The 15,349-nt window shown below is 32.2% G+C and overlaps 2 protein-coding genes across 2 annotated transcripts in view; both read right to left on the reverse strand.

The window, feature by feature from the left end:
- LOC119837216 overlaps positions 1 to 15,349 on the reverse strand; it is a 178,957-nt gene that overhangs the window by 47,722 nt on the left and 115,886 nt on the right. The gene's annotated exons all lie outside the window — the stretch shown is intronic.
- On the reverse strand, positions 1,677 to 3,116 carry LOC119836889 (gastric triacylglycerol lipase-like). The gene has a single exon (XM_038362332.1). It carries the CDS (start codon positions 3,099 to 3,101, stop codon positions 1,848 to 1,850), a length of 1,254 nt encoding a protein of 417 aa, XP_038218260.1. The 5' UTR covers positions 3,102 to 3,116; the 3' UTR covers positions 1,677 to 1,847.

Below are 15,349 nucleotides of genomic sequence, written 5' to 3' on the forward strand. Positions count from 1 at the left end.
TTAGAGATTCACAAGCTATTTGGGTGATAGCGTTTACATGTGAACAAAATTAATTTAGCTCAATAATATTTTTCGATATGTCCTTGCCAAGTCGTGCTAAATGCTAATATAATCGTAAAAAAGGTAGCTATGTCTACCTGTCTGTTCTTCACGCCTAAACTAATAAACCAATTTCTTAAAGACACAGTTTGAGATCCAAAAACGACAAAGGATAGCTTTTATCTCAGATATTCCACGGGAAATGGAAATATTAACGTAAATGTAGTCGCTGAAACAGCTAGTAATTACTGCAGGAAGAATGAACTCAACTTTAATAAAACTAAATAGAATTTCTTTAGTACTCAAAATACAAATGAATAAGTTTTATCTGAAATATTGAAAAACGATAGATTTCTCATTTAGATTTTCTCGATACAAGAAAAAATTATTTGAACATAAACGTTTTTTGTTTATTCTCGAGTTTCTTTTAGATTAAAACCTTTTATTTTATTCAATACTAGTCGCTCGTCCCACATCCACCCAGCTAGAACTGGGAAAATATATCACGTGTTTTTTTTTGCTAAAAGAATATTTGAAATGGGTTCAGAAGGTCCAGAGATTACCCACAACAAAGACACAAACTGTCAAATTCAAAAACTTATCTCCTATAATATTACATTACCTATATTATATTAGATCGAAAATGTTAACTATATAAAGATTTCTTATAAGGATTTTACAGTAAAAAAACTGTGGGTAAAATTGTATTATGTTAAGTATACAGGCGGATGTTGTTTTAAGTATCATAATAAACAAGTTCGCATATCATTCAAGGTAGTTTATAATTATTCAAAAGCTATAATTGAATAGCTATAACACAATTAATAATTAAAAAATCTTATATATAAAATTCTCATGTCACAATGTTAGTCTCTATACTCCTCCGAAACGGCTTGACCGATTCCTCTGAAATTTGGTAAGCATATTGGGTAGGTCTGAGAATCGGCTAACATCTATTTTTCATACCACTAAACGATAAGAGTAAGGCAGAACAGCGTTTGCCGGGTGCAGCTAGTAATATTATAAGAATCCAGTATATACACAATAAAAAATACATGTACTTTCAAAAAAAACAAGTGAAACACTTGAAACTTATTTTTCTTTTATCAATTATAACATTAAAAAGTTTTAAAATTTAAACATACGTATTTAAACTATGAATTGACTTCATGTCTTCTTTTATTAAAACATTTGGAAATAATCAAATGACTCCATCTTGATCTGTATAAAACAAATACACGGATTTTATGGCAATTAATTTTGCCAAGTTTAAAGTGTAGAATAAAAGGTGCAATGGAAAAGATTCTGATAAAATATGTATGTTTTACTATCATCAACAATAGATTATTAAGCATGGAAATATTGTAGAAACATTATTTTAGTACTTGCGTAAACATCCTTATTTGTTTAATTAATATTTACATGAAAAATACATAAAAAATGCGATAATATTTAATTATCTAATAGGAAGTCAGGTATCTCCTTGTCTTTTTGTATATTCTATTTAAAAGCGTTGAAAAATAATATTAAAAAGTAAAATATTTCCCACTCAAAAGTTGTGATATTCAAGGTATGCATGACTCAAGATAACTGTCACATAAATGCATTCAATATGATATATTTTGTTGTGTCGAGTAAACAGGAAGTGTCTCACATAAATAAATAAGGAAATGAAATACATTTAAATCTTATTTTATTATCACAGATTCGTATCCTTAACACACTATATTTATAACTATTAATGCATATATAAATTAAAAAATTATCACATAACCTTAAAAAATTTGTTGAACTTGCATTTTGCTGCATCACTTGCTAAATTTCAGCAAATAATGATGAACCGTTGGAAAAATCAAATCGTGAATATACTGACTATATGTGTTGTCAAAATGATTCCACAGGGGATCTGCTACTTGTTTAACCATCAGCACATTCGGCAAATTCTCCACCAACCACTTTATGTCTTTTGTGTCCACCAAGAAGTCATTTTTACCATACATTATCACCATAGGCACTGTGACACTGTTTAAATTATATTTAGGAGGTTCTCGGCTGCCATATTTCTCTAAATTCTTCGCTTTACCGTAGTCAAACTTCTGAAATTTATCAGTCATCATACTCTGTCCGTACCGGGCCATGTTTCTGACGGACGTTCCCGCGGGAAAGTGGCCAAACATCACTCTTAGGGTTTCATTTGTTATGGAGCCCGGGTGAAACGAATCAAATAAGCCCTCTGCTGTACCGCATACGGGCTCTGACAAGGAACCGAATTGACATATAAAACCAAGCAACTCCTGCCCTAGCGCACCTTTCGCAAATATCTCCTGAAGACCAGTCGTGGTCAAAGCCGTCTCAAAAGTCGAAATTCCTGTGCTCACTATCCTATATATTACGGATTTTGTATACGTCTGCCTCGCCGCTGGAGCCAAACCGATGAGAAGGTTCACTTTTTCACAGTAACCAGGCCTCTCGGAACACATGATGAAAAACGTACCGGAGCCTTGGGAGTATCCAATGTAATTCAACTTCTGGAGCCTCGTGTGATTAAGCACATAATCGATTGTAGCAGGGATGTCGTATAACCCTATTTCATCGACAGAGAAGTCCCAAAATTGCGCGTGTTTATCCGGGTCGTAGTGTAAGTGTCTGCGCGCGTAGTAGTTGCCTCGCTGGTTTCCTACCCAAATGTCATAGCAGGCATCGGCGAGTAGGTACGCCAGTCCAGCGTTGGGTCCTGCATCGAGCCACGCATCGGAACTCTGAAGCAGGCCATGCATTAAAATCACCGGTGGTTCTTTTATTCTTCCATAACAATTCCTTCCACGTAAAATCCGAAATATCGTCAACACATAATCGTCGTCAGTAATCACAGTATGCTCTTCAGATTTATATCCATATTTCCCTGCTAATTCAGTAAAATTAAGAAGACTGTCTTTAGGATAGCCGAGCGATTTCTTGGTGTCATTGTTGAATGGCAAGAATCTAAATCGCAGCACGTTACCGAGTATTATGGCGACAGAAATTAACAGCACGTTGACCGTAACGTATGCTTTGGACGCCATCCTATCAACTGACGATATAACTCGTTTAAACTCATATAAAGGATCGAATCGTAAAATAAACATACAAGCGTATATATACTTACATAATTATGATAAAAGTGACGTATAATATGCTATAAAGACGGGCAAGGTCACGGTCCGATTGGAATTGTGAATTAATAGCAATTGTTTTTATAGTATTTCGCTTCTAGATTGGATGCAATATCTGTTTTATAGATAAAGATACAATTATTTGTAATTATAAGATTTTACTAAATTAATATTATAGTAGCTTCTTCTACGAATAATTAACTATAGTAATTTAGATAAAAATTGTTATAGCAATATTAAAATTGGTTGAATATTAAAAAAAAAAACTAAAACATATTGATTATTCATTTGCGTTTTTGTATTTCGTTTCAATTATAATTAAATGAAACAAACCGAATTAATTTTCGATTGTCTTTGCAGAATAATTAATTGTTTCAGTATTTTCTAAAATTAACCAAATAATGGATTTTTAATATTCATATAACTTTACATTAAATAAAAATTCAATATTGGTATTAATATATGAATAATAATTAATATTTGCTCTTCTAAACACAAAATAATCATTAGCTGTTTCACAGATCTTTACGAGGTATCTTATCTGTGCACATCGAATCCCATATGACCTAATACTGGTGAATCATAAAGTCCTAAAACTCGGATTTAACAACACGAAACCACTAAACCACTGCGACGGCTATGTTAAATAGAACTTTACTTGTATCGATTTTATAATTTCCGCATTGTGTCAGTTAAAAAATAACAAAGCAGTTATGTTGAAAGTTTTGACCGTGATACGGTTTATTGGTAAATCGCATGCCCCGTTTGAATGTTAACGAAATAATATACAATTTTATTAAATAGATATTGTTATTACATCAGCACTGTTTTTGTGATGAAATTTTTTTTTTCCCGATTTCCCCTATTAATAGTTTAGGTTATCGTGTGTCAAACACACGTCAAACATTCGTATTTTAACCGCCTTTAAATCCTGTTTGTTATTCCTTACCTACTAATATAATAAATGCGAAAGTAACTCTATCTGTTTGTCTGTCCATCTATCTGTATTTCTGTCTATTTGTCTCTTCTTCACGCCTAAACCACTGAACCAGTATGGATGTAAATGGCTACAAAGATTGCTTGAGACTCTTTGACATTTTTCAATGTATGTTTAATCTTTTGCTATCTTGAAATTTGTCACAATCGTTTTAAGCCAAACGAAAACAAACAAATACAAAAATAACCATGACTTATAATAGCAGTACGAATTATAAAATAAATGAAACAGTAAGTATAGTGTTGTTAATAAACATTTATGACAAACATTTATGATGAGTATAAAAATTAATAAAAATTACGGACCACAAACAATAAACAATTTTCAATTATTTACATTTTTTATTGACCTGCAGGCAAATGAAGATGTGTCAATTGATGTTAAATGGTCATTACCACCCATAAACTCTTGCACTAACCGAACTAAAATAATTGCCATAAAAGAATATAACCCGTTGAATTTCATAATGATAGAACTGGCAAAGACAATAATAATATACGCTTATTTCATTTGTATGAAAAATAAAACAATCTATTCCACTTTAATACAAAAATAAATGATATTTTTAACTTAACAGCCCAGTCGCCGATGTCATACCTTTTAAAGTCGGTAGCTTTATTTTATCTGTTTACATAATTCAGTTAAATCAGTTCCGTGGTTTTTATATGAAGAACAGAAAATATTAATTTTCACATATTTATATTGTGCCTCACATCTAGTCACGCAAAAACTATAATACCATTTTAAATTTAAACGTAAATAAGGCAATCTCAGTAAAGCTATATTTACCTACATATTATCGACATCCTTTTAAATATACGCATTCCAAAACGGGAAATCTTCAACGAAGGTGAGATGTCGTTTGTCCGCTGCCCAAGTTCATGACCATAGTGGGTTATACCTACGCGTCGTGTGTTGGTAGATTGGTTTTTACATCAATTCAGTTCATACAACTTTGTCAGAAGTGTGAGGGAACCCAACACCTGTAATACAGTGTTAAATTAACACAGGGTTTAGTTTCTACAATTCAATATACAGTCTGAAAGAAGAGACTGGAACCTGAATAACTTATATTTTAGGTCACCAGGCCCCCGCTCCTCACTTCATTGGACTACATCTCTTAATACATTTCTTCTTTTTGTGAGAAAAGCAAAATGCGAGTAGAAAGGACTACGAAACGCATGATTTGTGTGTGAATCTTAAATTTATTCATATTGAATTGTATTTATTTGAGAGTGTTCCATGAACGTTATAGCCTATACTCACAAATAAAAATGTTTCATCTAAATATTTGCTCATAACTTCCAAACGAATGCAACAAAATAGATAGTTTCTTTAGTGTATTCTGTATAGATGGGAGAACGCTTATGTGAAGAATATCTTCAAAAAGTACCTAACAGAAAATTTCAAGCCGAAAAAAGCGCTTGGTTAGTATATAAAATAAGTTGTTTCCATAGTACAAAGCAGATTTGCTATGTTTCAATACGATACATGCAGTTATACGCTGGTGACAGTTAATAGAACTAAGAGTCTTTTTGCTTCTCAAAAGTGGGCAGTGTTTGAGCTGCTTTCACACAAAAAGAAGTTTTGATCAGGACAAAGTCAAACATTTGTTGGTTGTGCATAAAAATGGCAATATTTGTCTTATTTACCTATGAATATTAATCTGCTTAAAAAGTCTCACGGAAGGCGAGCACATAAAAGAATATAATTAATAATTATTAAACCGGTTTTAAGACATAAATATGAATGTAATATTATATCCGCTTCATCAAAATTGCAGTTCTTTTGTATAATGTAAAATTTGATTCAAGTGCTGTTTTAATATTTTTTAGGATTTATAGATTTATTTTGCAAAATATATAATTGTGTGTCTTTATACACGCTTGACGTTCTCCCAGTCCAAATCTATTCTTCTGTCAAATTCCAATCAAACTCAGCAGTTTCAGTTTAATTATATAGAAAGTTTAGAGCCTGTGCATGAATTTGAGATAAGAAAGGCCAATTAAATTACTGTATACTTAAATATTGGTATATTAATTATCTGATTCCATCATGTAGAAACAAATATACTAATAAATTAAAATCAAAGAGTTTGCTTGTTGTTGAAATTACTGGACCTTATGTAATAACTGCGCTCCGCGGTTTTACCCTCGTAAGTCCGTATCCCCTAGAAATATCGGGATATAAAGTAGCCTTTATGTTATTCCAGTTGTCCAGCTGTCTACATACCAAATTTCATTGCAATCGGTTCAGTAGTTTTTGCGTGAAAGAGCAACAAACACGCACACACATCCTTTTAAACCTTCGCATTTATAATATTAGTAGGATTCATTCTACCTGGATATGTACGTGACCCTTGAATGCTATTGGCTATACATGTACCACGAGGCGAAGCCGGGGCGGACCGCTAGTTTATTTATATAAAAAAAGTTATTTATTCTACAAAGTAAACGTTTTTTTATCTATAATTTTGTTACGGTATATTTTTGTTTTTTCAGGTTATAGCTAAATAAGTTAAATGATTTTATATAACTAATTAATATTTCTACATTTGGTTCGATACTTCACCAGTTGATATCTAAGCTAAGAAAATATCATATTGACTATTAGCAGATGGAGTAAAGAATAAATATTCAAAAAGATTTCTAGTTTCATGAGAATGGTCATTTTCTTCACATAATATACGCCTTATATATTTTACCGACAATCCCAAAAACGAAACAGGTCCTCAATTTGACTGTATTTTGTTGGTGTTATTACTCGATAACTCCGTGCGTTTTCAGCCAATTGACGTAATTCTTTTTGTATATAGACGTCTTTTGTATATAATAGAATATTGCATTCTATACCTAAATGGTAAAACCATAGATAACATAATACTATTTAGAAATAAAATACTCTTTAACGGACTTTAGATTTTGCTCACGCTCGTTGTAGTGTTCGAAACATCGGGTTAAATAATATAATAAAACAATCGCGTTAAAATCCATTAATAGGTATAAGAAAATACAACATAATACTATACTAGGTAAAACGGAATTCTCTTACTAAGCTTTCATTTTTTCTGTCTTTTCGTCTGTTTTTCTCAACCTGTATACCAAGAACCGTGATAGTTAAACAGTTGAGTTTCAGAGATGATGTATTTATATTGCCACTGTAATACCTAAATAATAAAAAATCAAGATTAAGCAACAGTTGGCACGGTTATAAATTGGATGGGTGACCAATACGCACTTGACCAATCTTCCACCCCGGTTCAGCTCGCGTCAAGCGAGTAATATATACACGAATTGGTTTTTTACCTGCAATAAAGTTGATCTGGACTTCAAACCCGCACCAGTTAGTGGCGGGTATCCTTTAACCCGCCTTTATGGCACTTGCCCAATTACTTTGCTTTTATATATTTTTTATGTCTGAGAAAGGGACTTGGATACGCCCTCGTGTGTGGAATGTTCTGGTGTATTTGTAGTGATTGAGTTTATTGACATCTATGCACAAATTAACGTATTATATTACGTACGTACACTTTTTGACATATGTCAAATAGGAAGGTACTGCGGGATGTTAATAGTGTTAAGAAATTAAAGATAGTTTTTAGATGGCCAGCAGAAGAATCCGATGAATAAGTTTGAGGTAAATCACTGATTTTATGTATGAAATATGAAAATTACAGATAAATAAAAAGCAGGAATTATAAATGGAAATGATAACATGCTGTCTAGAAGCGCCATTTTAAATTAAGTGTGACGCTACATATCTTATTACTACAATAAGCGAACGATAAAGCGCGTCTAAAGACATTTATCTTAACATCATCTACTATATAAAAATAAGTCGGGTTTTCCTTCCTGACGCTACAACTCCAGAACGCACGAACCGATTTCCACGGTTTTGCATTCGTTGGAAAGGTCTCGGGCTCCATGAGGTTTATAGCAAAGAAAATTTAGGAAAAATTTCAACAGAAAAGCGGGAAAATAATTTTTTACATACAGCCATCTGGTGGCGAAACGGAGTTCGCCGGGTTTGCTAGTTTTTTATATAATTTTTCGACTGACAATCGAAAAATACTCAACACTCACACGCTAATATAACCTCCTCACCGCAGTGGGTTAACAAGCAGCAGTTGAACTCCCCGATTCGCTCCACCAGAAATCTTCTTGCAAATTAATATTTTTATATTGCCTCGTAAAGGTAAGAGCTTTTACGTACGCGGTTTTCAAGACGGCTCACTGAATTAACTTGGCTTTTAGTGTTCTTTACGTATGAATTTTAATACCTATAAACCTAGAAAGTCAGTTACTGCGCATTTATTTCAGTGTATTTGTAAAAGTAACTGTGATAACAATGTGAGTGCATGTTTATTATCCGTTCGAATGTTATTTAATCGTGCCAGTATTGAGGCCTGTATCCTTTTGCTTACCCTTCCCAGTCCATTACTTTATTTCATTCGTCAATCATTTCCCTATCTTCTTAAAAGCGGGCAGATGTGCAGCGACCCTATCCTTGTGAATGTCCAAGGGCGGAGGTGAACCATCACAGTTGCCCGTTGTGATATAAAAAATGACATAATTGTTTCATTATTGTAGTACTCAGGTGAATTTGGGATTTTATAAATCTACAATTTCCATCCCAGCTATTTTTATGATAGACTATGTATTATATGCCAGGATTATATCATTTCATTTTAAAATATGACAGACATAGTCGCAGGTATCACCTAGTAAAATATGAACTTCTTATTTCATTAAATAAAATATGTCTTCAGATAAGCAAAGATATCCTCGCGCAGAATAAATTTAACTAGTATTAAATATTCACGCGGCATAAAGCAAAGCAAATAAAACTTTATCATCACGGCCATAGAATCCAATATTCTCCAGTGCATCAATTAGTTTCAACTGCAAGAAGATTTAAACTCTCCCACCCAGAAACTACGTTTCAATTTAAAATATCGTCAAAGGGTAATATTCCTTAATGCCATAGAGATAAGGGTCATGCTCGAGTGTCGTGTTAAGTTCAAGTAATTTATTTGGGGGTGGATTTGTGTTAATACAGATTAAGGTACATTAAGACTGTATGTTATATAGAATCCACATAAGCCTTCTGTTTTGGTGCACATTTGGACTATTTAGATATAATTGGTGTATATTATATCAAGTTATGAATCAGTCAGGTGTGTGCTCCTGAGCATTAGGGAACCGTAAATTATTTATTCCATTGATTACGAATTATTCTATTCCATAGAGAATATTTCGTAATAGATTTACAATAACGAGCGGTAAAAACTCATTTTGAACAAAACAACAGAAAAACATACGAATGTAATTACGACTATACAGTATACCTGTTCAGTCTGGCGTTCAAATATCAATTTAGATAAATCAAGTTGTTGTTTTTATCCACTAAATGTTGGGCAACTATAAAAACTATAGTTTACAAAAAAAACTAGCATTATTGTGATATAAATTACAAGATAATTGTTTACAAAGAATTATACTGCGTATTATATACATTCAGTTCTGGATATATTCTATTTACATTAAATTTAAAATATATTTATATTATGTACTTATTTAATATTCGCTCTTCGCTCGCGGCTTTCCCCGCGTATTTGTAGGAAAACTCGAACAGTTTCGAGCTTTAACCTAACCTAACTTATGTCCTCTCTCAAGTCTGAAACTATATTTGTACCGAACTTAATCATGTTTGGTTCATTGGTTTAGGCGTGTAGAAGAGATAGACAGATTCACTTTTGCATTTCTAACATTGTTAAGAATGTGACATAAAGTTGCCTGAACAAAAAAAAATCTCATCCCAAAACGTATAATGCGTGTAACTAATATATAATGATAGATCGGTTTGTATGTATTTATATGTACGACTTTATGAGTTAAGAAAAAACAAAACATTGAATAAGCATTTCATTTTCTAAAGTTTTTTTTCATACATTAAAAAAGATAAATGAGCTCCGACCTACTCTGCTAGGATATATCATTAATCCTAATTTAGTTTCTATGCATTTTTTGTTTTGGATGCGGAGATGGAGGGCTCGCACCGGGTCTAACGTAACTAAAATTATTTTTCTGACAGCTAGTCCATACTAGATTTATTCGCTTGAATGTCATGGTGACGGCTCGCTGACATTCGGTGCTGACAGCTGTCACGTATGAAAATCTATGCAGCTTTTAGAATGGCACGTAGGTCACGCGTGTGGTGCGTAGAGCATGCGTGTTGGTTGTCAGCACAGACGGCCCGCGTGCCGTCAGTGTATCACTAAATAATTAAAAGAAACAAAGTGTATAATTATAGTAACACGGCCCAAATAACCTCGTTTTTGTCATCTGATAAGGTTAATCTTTCGTTGTATATTGCCCCTATTTCCGCAACTGTTATACAGACCTACGGATGTATACGAATGTAGCATAGACGACGGATGTGTTTTTCTAATTTTTTTTTTCATCTATAGTTAAATAAATTCAAATGTATTAAACCGATTTTTTTTATTATTCCTCATTTGTCTCTGAACAGTCAGCCTTAGCCTCCGTTTAAAAAAATTTACAGATACAGGCCGATCTTTTTTTTTATTTTTTTTTTGTTTTTTTCCATCACCCCCTGCTATGGATATAGTGTATGTATCCCGCCACAGACCGGCTGACCCAGTTCCCGCGATCGATCCGGGGCAACGACCCGCCGACGCCCCAATGCCGACTTGCACAAATTAATAGCTAAACGTGATTGGTACGGTGTGTGTGTGTCAATGGAATGTCGTGTGTGTGCACAAATTTATGACCTGGAAACGTGAATACTTCTGTGTGTGTATGTGTTTGTGCAAAAAGTAATAGGTAAATATAATGAATGCCGTGTGTGTGTGTGTGATCATGTAATATTTTAATGTATTGTACATAAATTAATAGCTTATGGCCTGATACGGTTTTTGTGTACGTATATGTGTGATCAAACTTTTTTTTATGTTTATTCGTACCGAAGCGTACTCGACTACCACATACTAAAACATATGACGTGTTTGAGCACAAATGTATGATATGTAAACATTAACATAACATAACATGATACAAAGAGCAGCTACAGAGATTCTGGCCGGTTTCTCTCTCTTCTCTGTATAAACGATTTTCCGAACCGGTGGTAAATGGTAAAACTATGTTATGACGTTTCACAAGTGCGTCAATAGTATAGTTATATAGTACAGTTAAAGTTTAATGTGTGTTTCAGTGTTACAGGATGCAACTATTGTATCTTAGATGGATAATACAACTTGTTTCTTAAAATGAATTAAAATTACATACTATGTTGCTTCAAAAAAGTAAAATTTTTGTGTTATGAAATAAATATATAGATATAAAATTTGACGGAACATTTTTAAAGTTAATTCCTCAGGCTGCATGTGAAGGATTCTTACATCATTTGCTAAAATAACATTTATCCCAGTGATCATTAGAGCAATGAAAATCTAGACTAGCTCTAATTTTAAGGTTCTGAAATTAGAGCTAGGTTCAAGCTTTAGAGACTGTGTATATACTATATGTGCTGAAAAATATGAAATAAAAATATGTAAAAATGTATAAAAATGGTTTCTTACGTTGTTTATCCACTTGGCAATATTTTATTTTCAATCAAATTACATATTTTTTATTAAAAAATCCTTTCCTTATACACTTTTCAGTCCCTTATTTTCCCAGTACCTCACTCATTTTAATATTTAAGAACTCACTTTCATAATTTTTAATATCATATTTCAATAAAAATAGAATATGTAAGGAAACTATATACAACCACGAAAGATGAGTAAAAGTTATCATTTTAAATCCATTTTATCGTTCAAATTTGAAACTTTTATCACTTCCTTCTATAAATAAATCTGGATCAACCGCAATAAAAACATTAACTTCTAGTATTATAATGGCTGCGAAGACTAAAGTATATCGTGGAATTAATGTTATGCTAATAAAAATATTAATAGATTATTTATAACGTTTTAACTGAAATGAAAGCTCTAGCAAAATGTTTTTACAGTATATGAAAAATCATGGAAACAATTACTAAAACCTATAAGCATTATACATATCAAATATTATTCAAAGGATAGATTATTTGTCAGTTTGTCGATGGTATGATGGTAGGTATAGAAACTGCGAAACTTTAAGTCCGATTTTAAATGTTTTTTAACCCTATGAAACTTCTTACTCAAGGATAACTAACATGCTGTTTTAATGTTACTTTTTATTCCGCTTCGTTAGCCGGGGCGAATTGTAATAAAAAATTACTTAAACAGCGTTAAGTTTTTGTGTTATATATAAAAAATAATCAACTGATTCAAAGCTGCTAGCCCTAAGTTTATTAGCAAAAACGTGCGAAATGAGGGTTGGCAGACTTGAGTTTGAATGTCAATACAGAAAATTTTATAGCGATTTGCGCTGAGAGATTCGAACACCTCTGGGCTTCATTTAAAATAGAACTTAGGTTGTTTTAGCATCGACCATTTTTAGAATTAATTATTGTGGATCTTATAGAATACTAATATTAGTATATTTTATAATTAATTCTAGATCATTTAAAGTCAGCGGAGAAGATATTAAATTGGAATGTCTTTATATAATGTTTCATTAGCTAGGTCATATTAGTTTAATATGAAATGTTAATTAAGTAAGGTATATAATTTTAGCACACACAATTTTTTTTATAATTTTAAACATAATCTGTGATTTCTCCAAGCAAATCTTCAGTATAAGTGTAAAATTTCATATTATTATTATTAGAAACTAAAGGCTAAACCTATTTTATAAGCTTTTCACTCGATGATATTTCATTTAGGAGAACAACATATCAGAAGTAATATTCAATCTCCCTAATATGTAAAAATAAATATGAATGCGTAAATCGAGCAAAAAGATGACAGTCTGTGATGTTTTCTCACCTAAACTGCTGTAATGATTTGGGTGAATTTCTTATATTCACTGATAGAATGAAGAAGAAGGTCATTGTCTACTTCTTGTGCTAATAGCTGTCCTGGACAAAACCAGGAGCAAAAGTTACTATACATATAGTTACCCTGATACATAAGATTGAACACTACCAAATTTCATCACAACACAATTAGCAGATTTGACGTAATTAAATAAAAAACATCCAAACACAAAAATTTCACATTTAAGTCATTTATAGAGTTATTCTCGTATTATTAAATAAACGATCAATCTATTTCACTTTTTTACCATTTATGGTTACACCCATTTTCCATACAAGAAACCAATTAATTACATAATATACCTTGGCCTCTAATGCAAGGTTCAGAGTATTATGTAAGTTACATAATCAGAGATCTGTATTAGGTATGAAGCCAAGCGCTAAATGACATCAGTTTTAAATATTTTAAAATATCACATCAATAGAATACACATTTATCGCAGGATTTAAAAGCAAAATTCCTCCTGCATTTGCTTATTAGATACTTTTAAATATTTCCGTTGTGTGCTTTACGCCAATGCTTTTAGACTTAAAGGAATGACTGTGTTTGTTGTCATCTGTTATCAGATTCCACATCGGAAGTAATTTCAAAAGATGGCATTTCATACACGAAATATTTAAGGTAGAATTGTAGCTCTTCACACGCGGTTTCGCCCGCATTATCCAAGGAAAACACATAAATAAATTAAACATAAATAAATCCTCATCTTTCTCATGTCTCAAGCTATACAGTCAGACTAGTGTCTTTGGCATTTATATCATTTGTAGGGATATGACTGAATGTGAATTTCGACTGCTACAAAATTCTCTTTTAATGAAAGAAAGAAACACAAAAAGAAAAAATATAATAGTGTCATAAAAGTGACACACTAACGTGCCTAAAACGTTCAGTTGTGCTGGGCTATGTTTATTTCGCTTTAAGCACATGTTAATTTCGCGTGCAAACAAACTCTTCTACACTTTAAGTACAGATAAAGATAAATGAATCAAAGAATGAGCTCAGGACCAGTTAGTAACCCCGGAGTCAACACTCTTCTTACAACGAGGTCTAATTTCGTCCGCGCTCCAAAGATCACCTCGGAGTTCATTCTTAAACGAAGAAAATCGTTATTTCGTACGGTAACTTTGCTGAAGGAACTTAAACTTTCTAAGTACTAGGTGTCTATACGGGGTAGTTAGATACCTTAAATGTAAAACTCGCATTCAAATAGGTACTTGCACATTTTACACAGTATTCACGTAAATGTCGCGTTAAACAAGTATTTCCAAACGTCAATTGTATTCCTAAAAAACATTATAAGTTACCATTACGATTATTAGAAAAACCCTCCAAAATTTTGGGACAAACTCTAGAAATGTCTTATGCCTGTGTTCAGTCACACCGAGTCTTGAACTAGATTTCAAATTTAGATCCGTATTAAAATACCAGATGCGCCTGTCTTTGGTGATATCCGTGAGGGCGTTTGTCCACCGACAGAGATAAAATATTATCCGATTAAATACACTCCTGAATATTACTAATTGGTATAATTATGAACATTCCAAACATATCAAAAACTAGATTCATTAATATCGTAAAATATAGCACACATCTAACATTTTGTAAGATATTTAGGTGTAATCAGACTTTCGCTAGTTAAGCGTATTATTGATTCAAGATTCTCATTAAAAGGTCTTTGCACAATAATTATAAATCAATATATTGACACAAATATACACAAAATATAAATAAAAACAGAAATAAATTGATCAATCAATGAATAATTTAATTCATGATAAAATAAGTTAAAAATTACATTTATATATCTTTCACTAATTATCACAATCTGGATGTTTCTATATTGTTACTAAGTACCGAATTGCTATCGCCTAGCTCTAGTACATATGAGCAGCGGACAAACGACAGAGACTGGCCTACTTTTCGAATAGCGCAATTCGTAGATAAAGAAATGTAAATTCACAAAATTTACAATGAAATCTCGATTTTGTACTCGATTCTATTTCCACATAATGTACAGACAGTCGACATTTACATGAATGAATATTATAAAAAGTTGTATTCTTGATATAAATTAAATTAAATTTTTTATAGGTAATGCAGGTATACCTAGTCTTGCCATAAATATTGTAATAAAGAAAAAAGAAAATTGTTAACTGCAAATAACATTTATTACTT

This window comes from Zerene cesonia, chromosome 26, assembly GCF_012273895.1.
Source record: "Zerene cesonia ecotype Mississippi chromosome 26, Zerene_cesonia_1.1, whole genome shotgun sequence".
NCBI classification, from domain to species: domain Eukaryota; kingdom Metazoa; phylum Arthropoda; class Insecta; order Lepidoptera; family Pieridae; genus Zerene; species Zerene cesonia.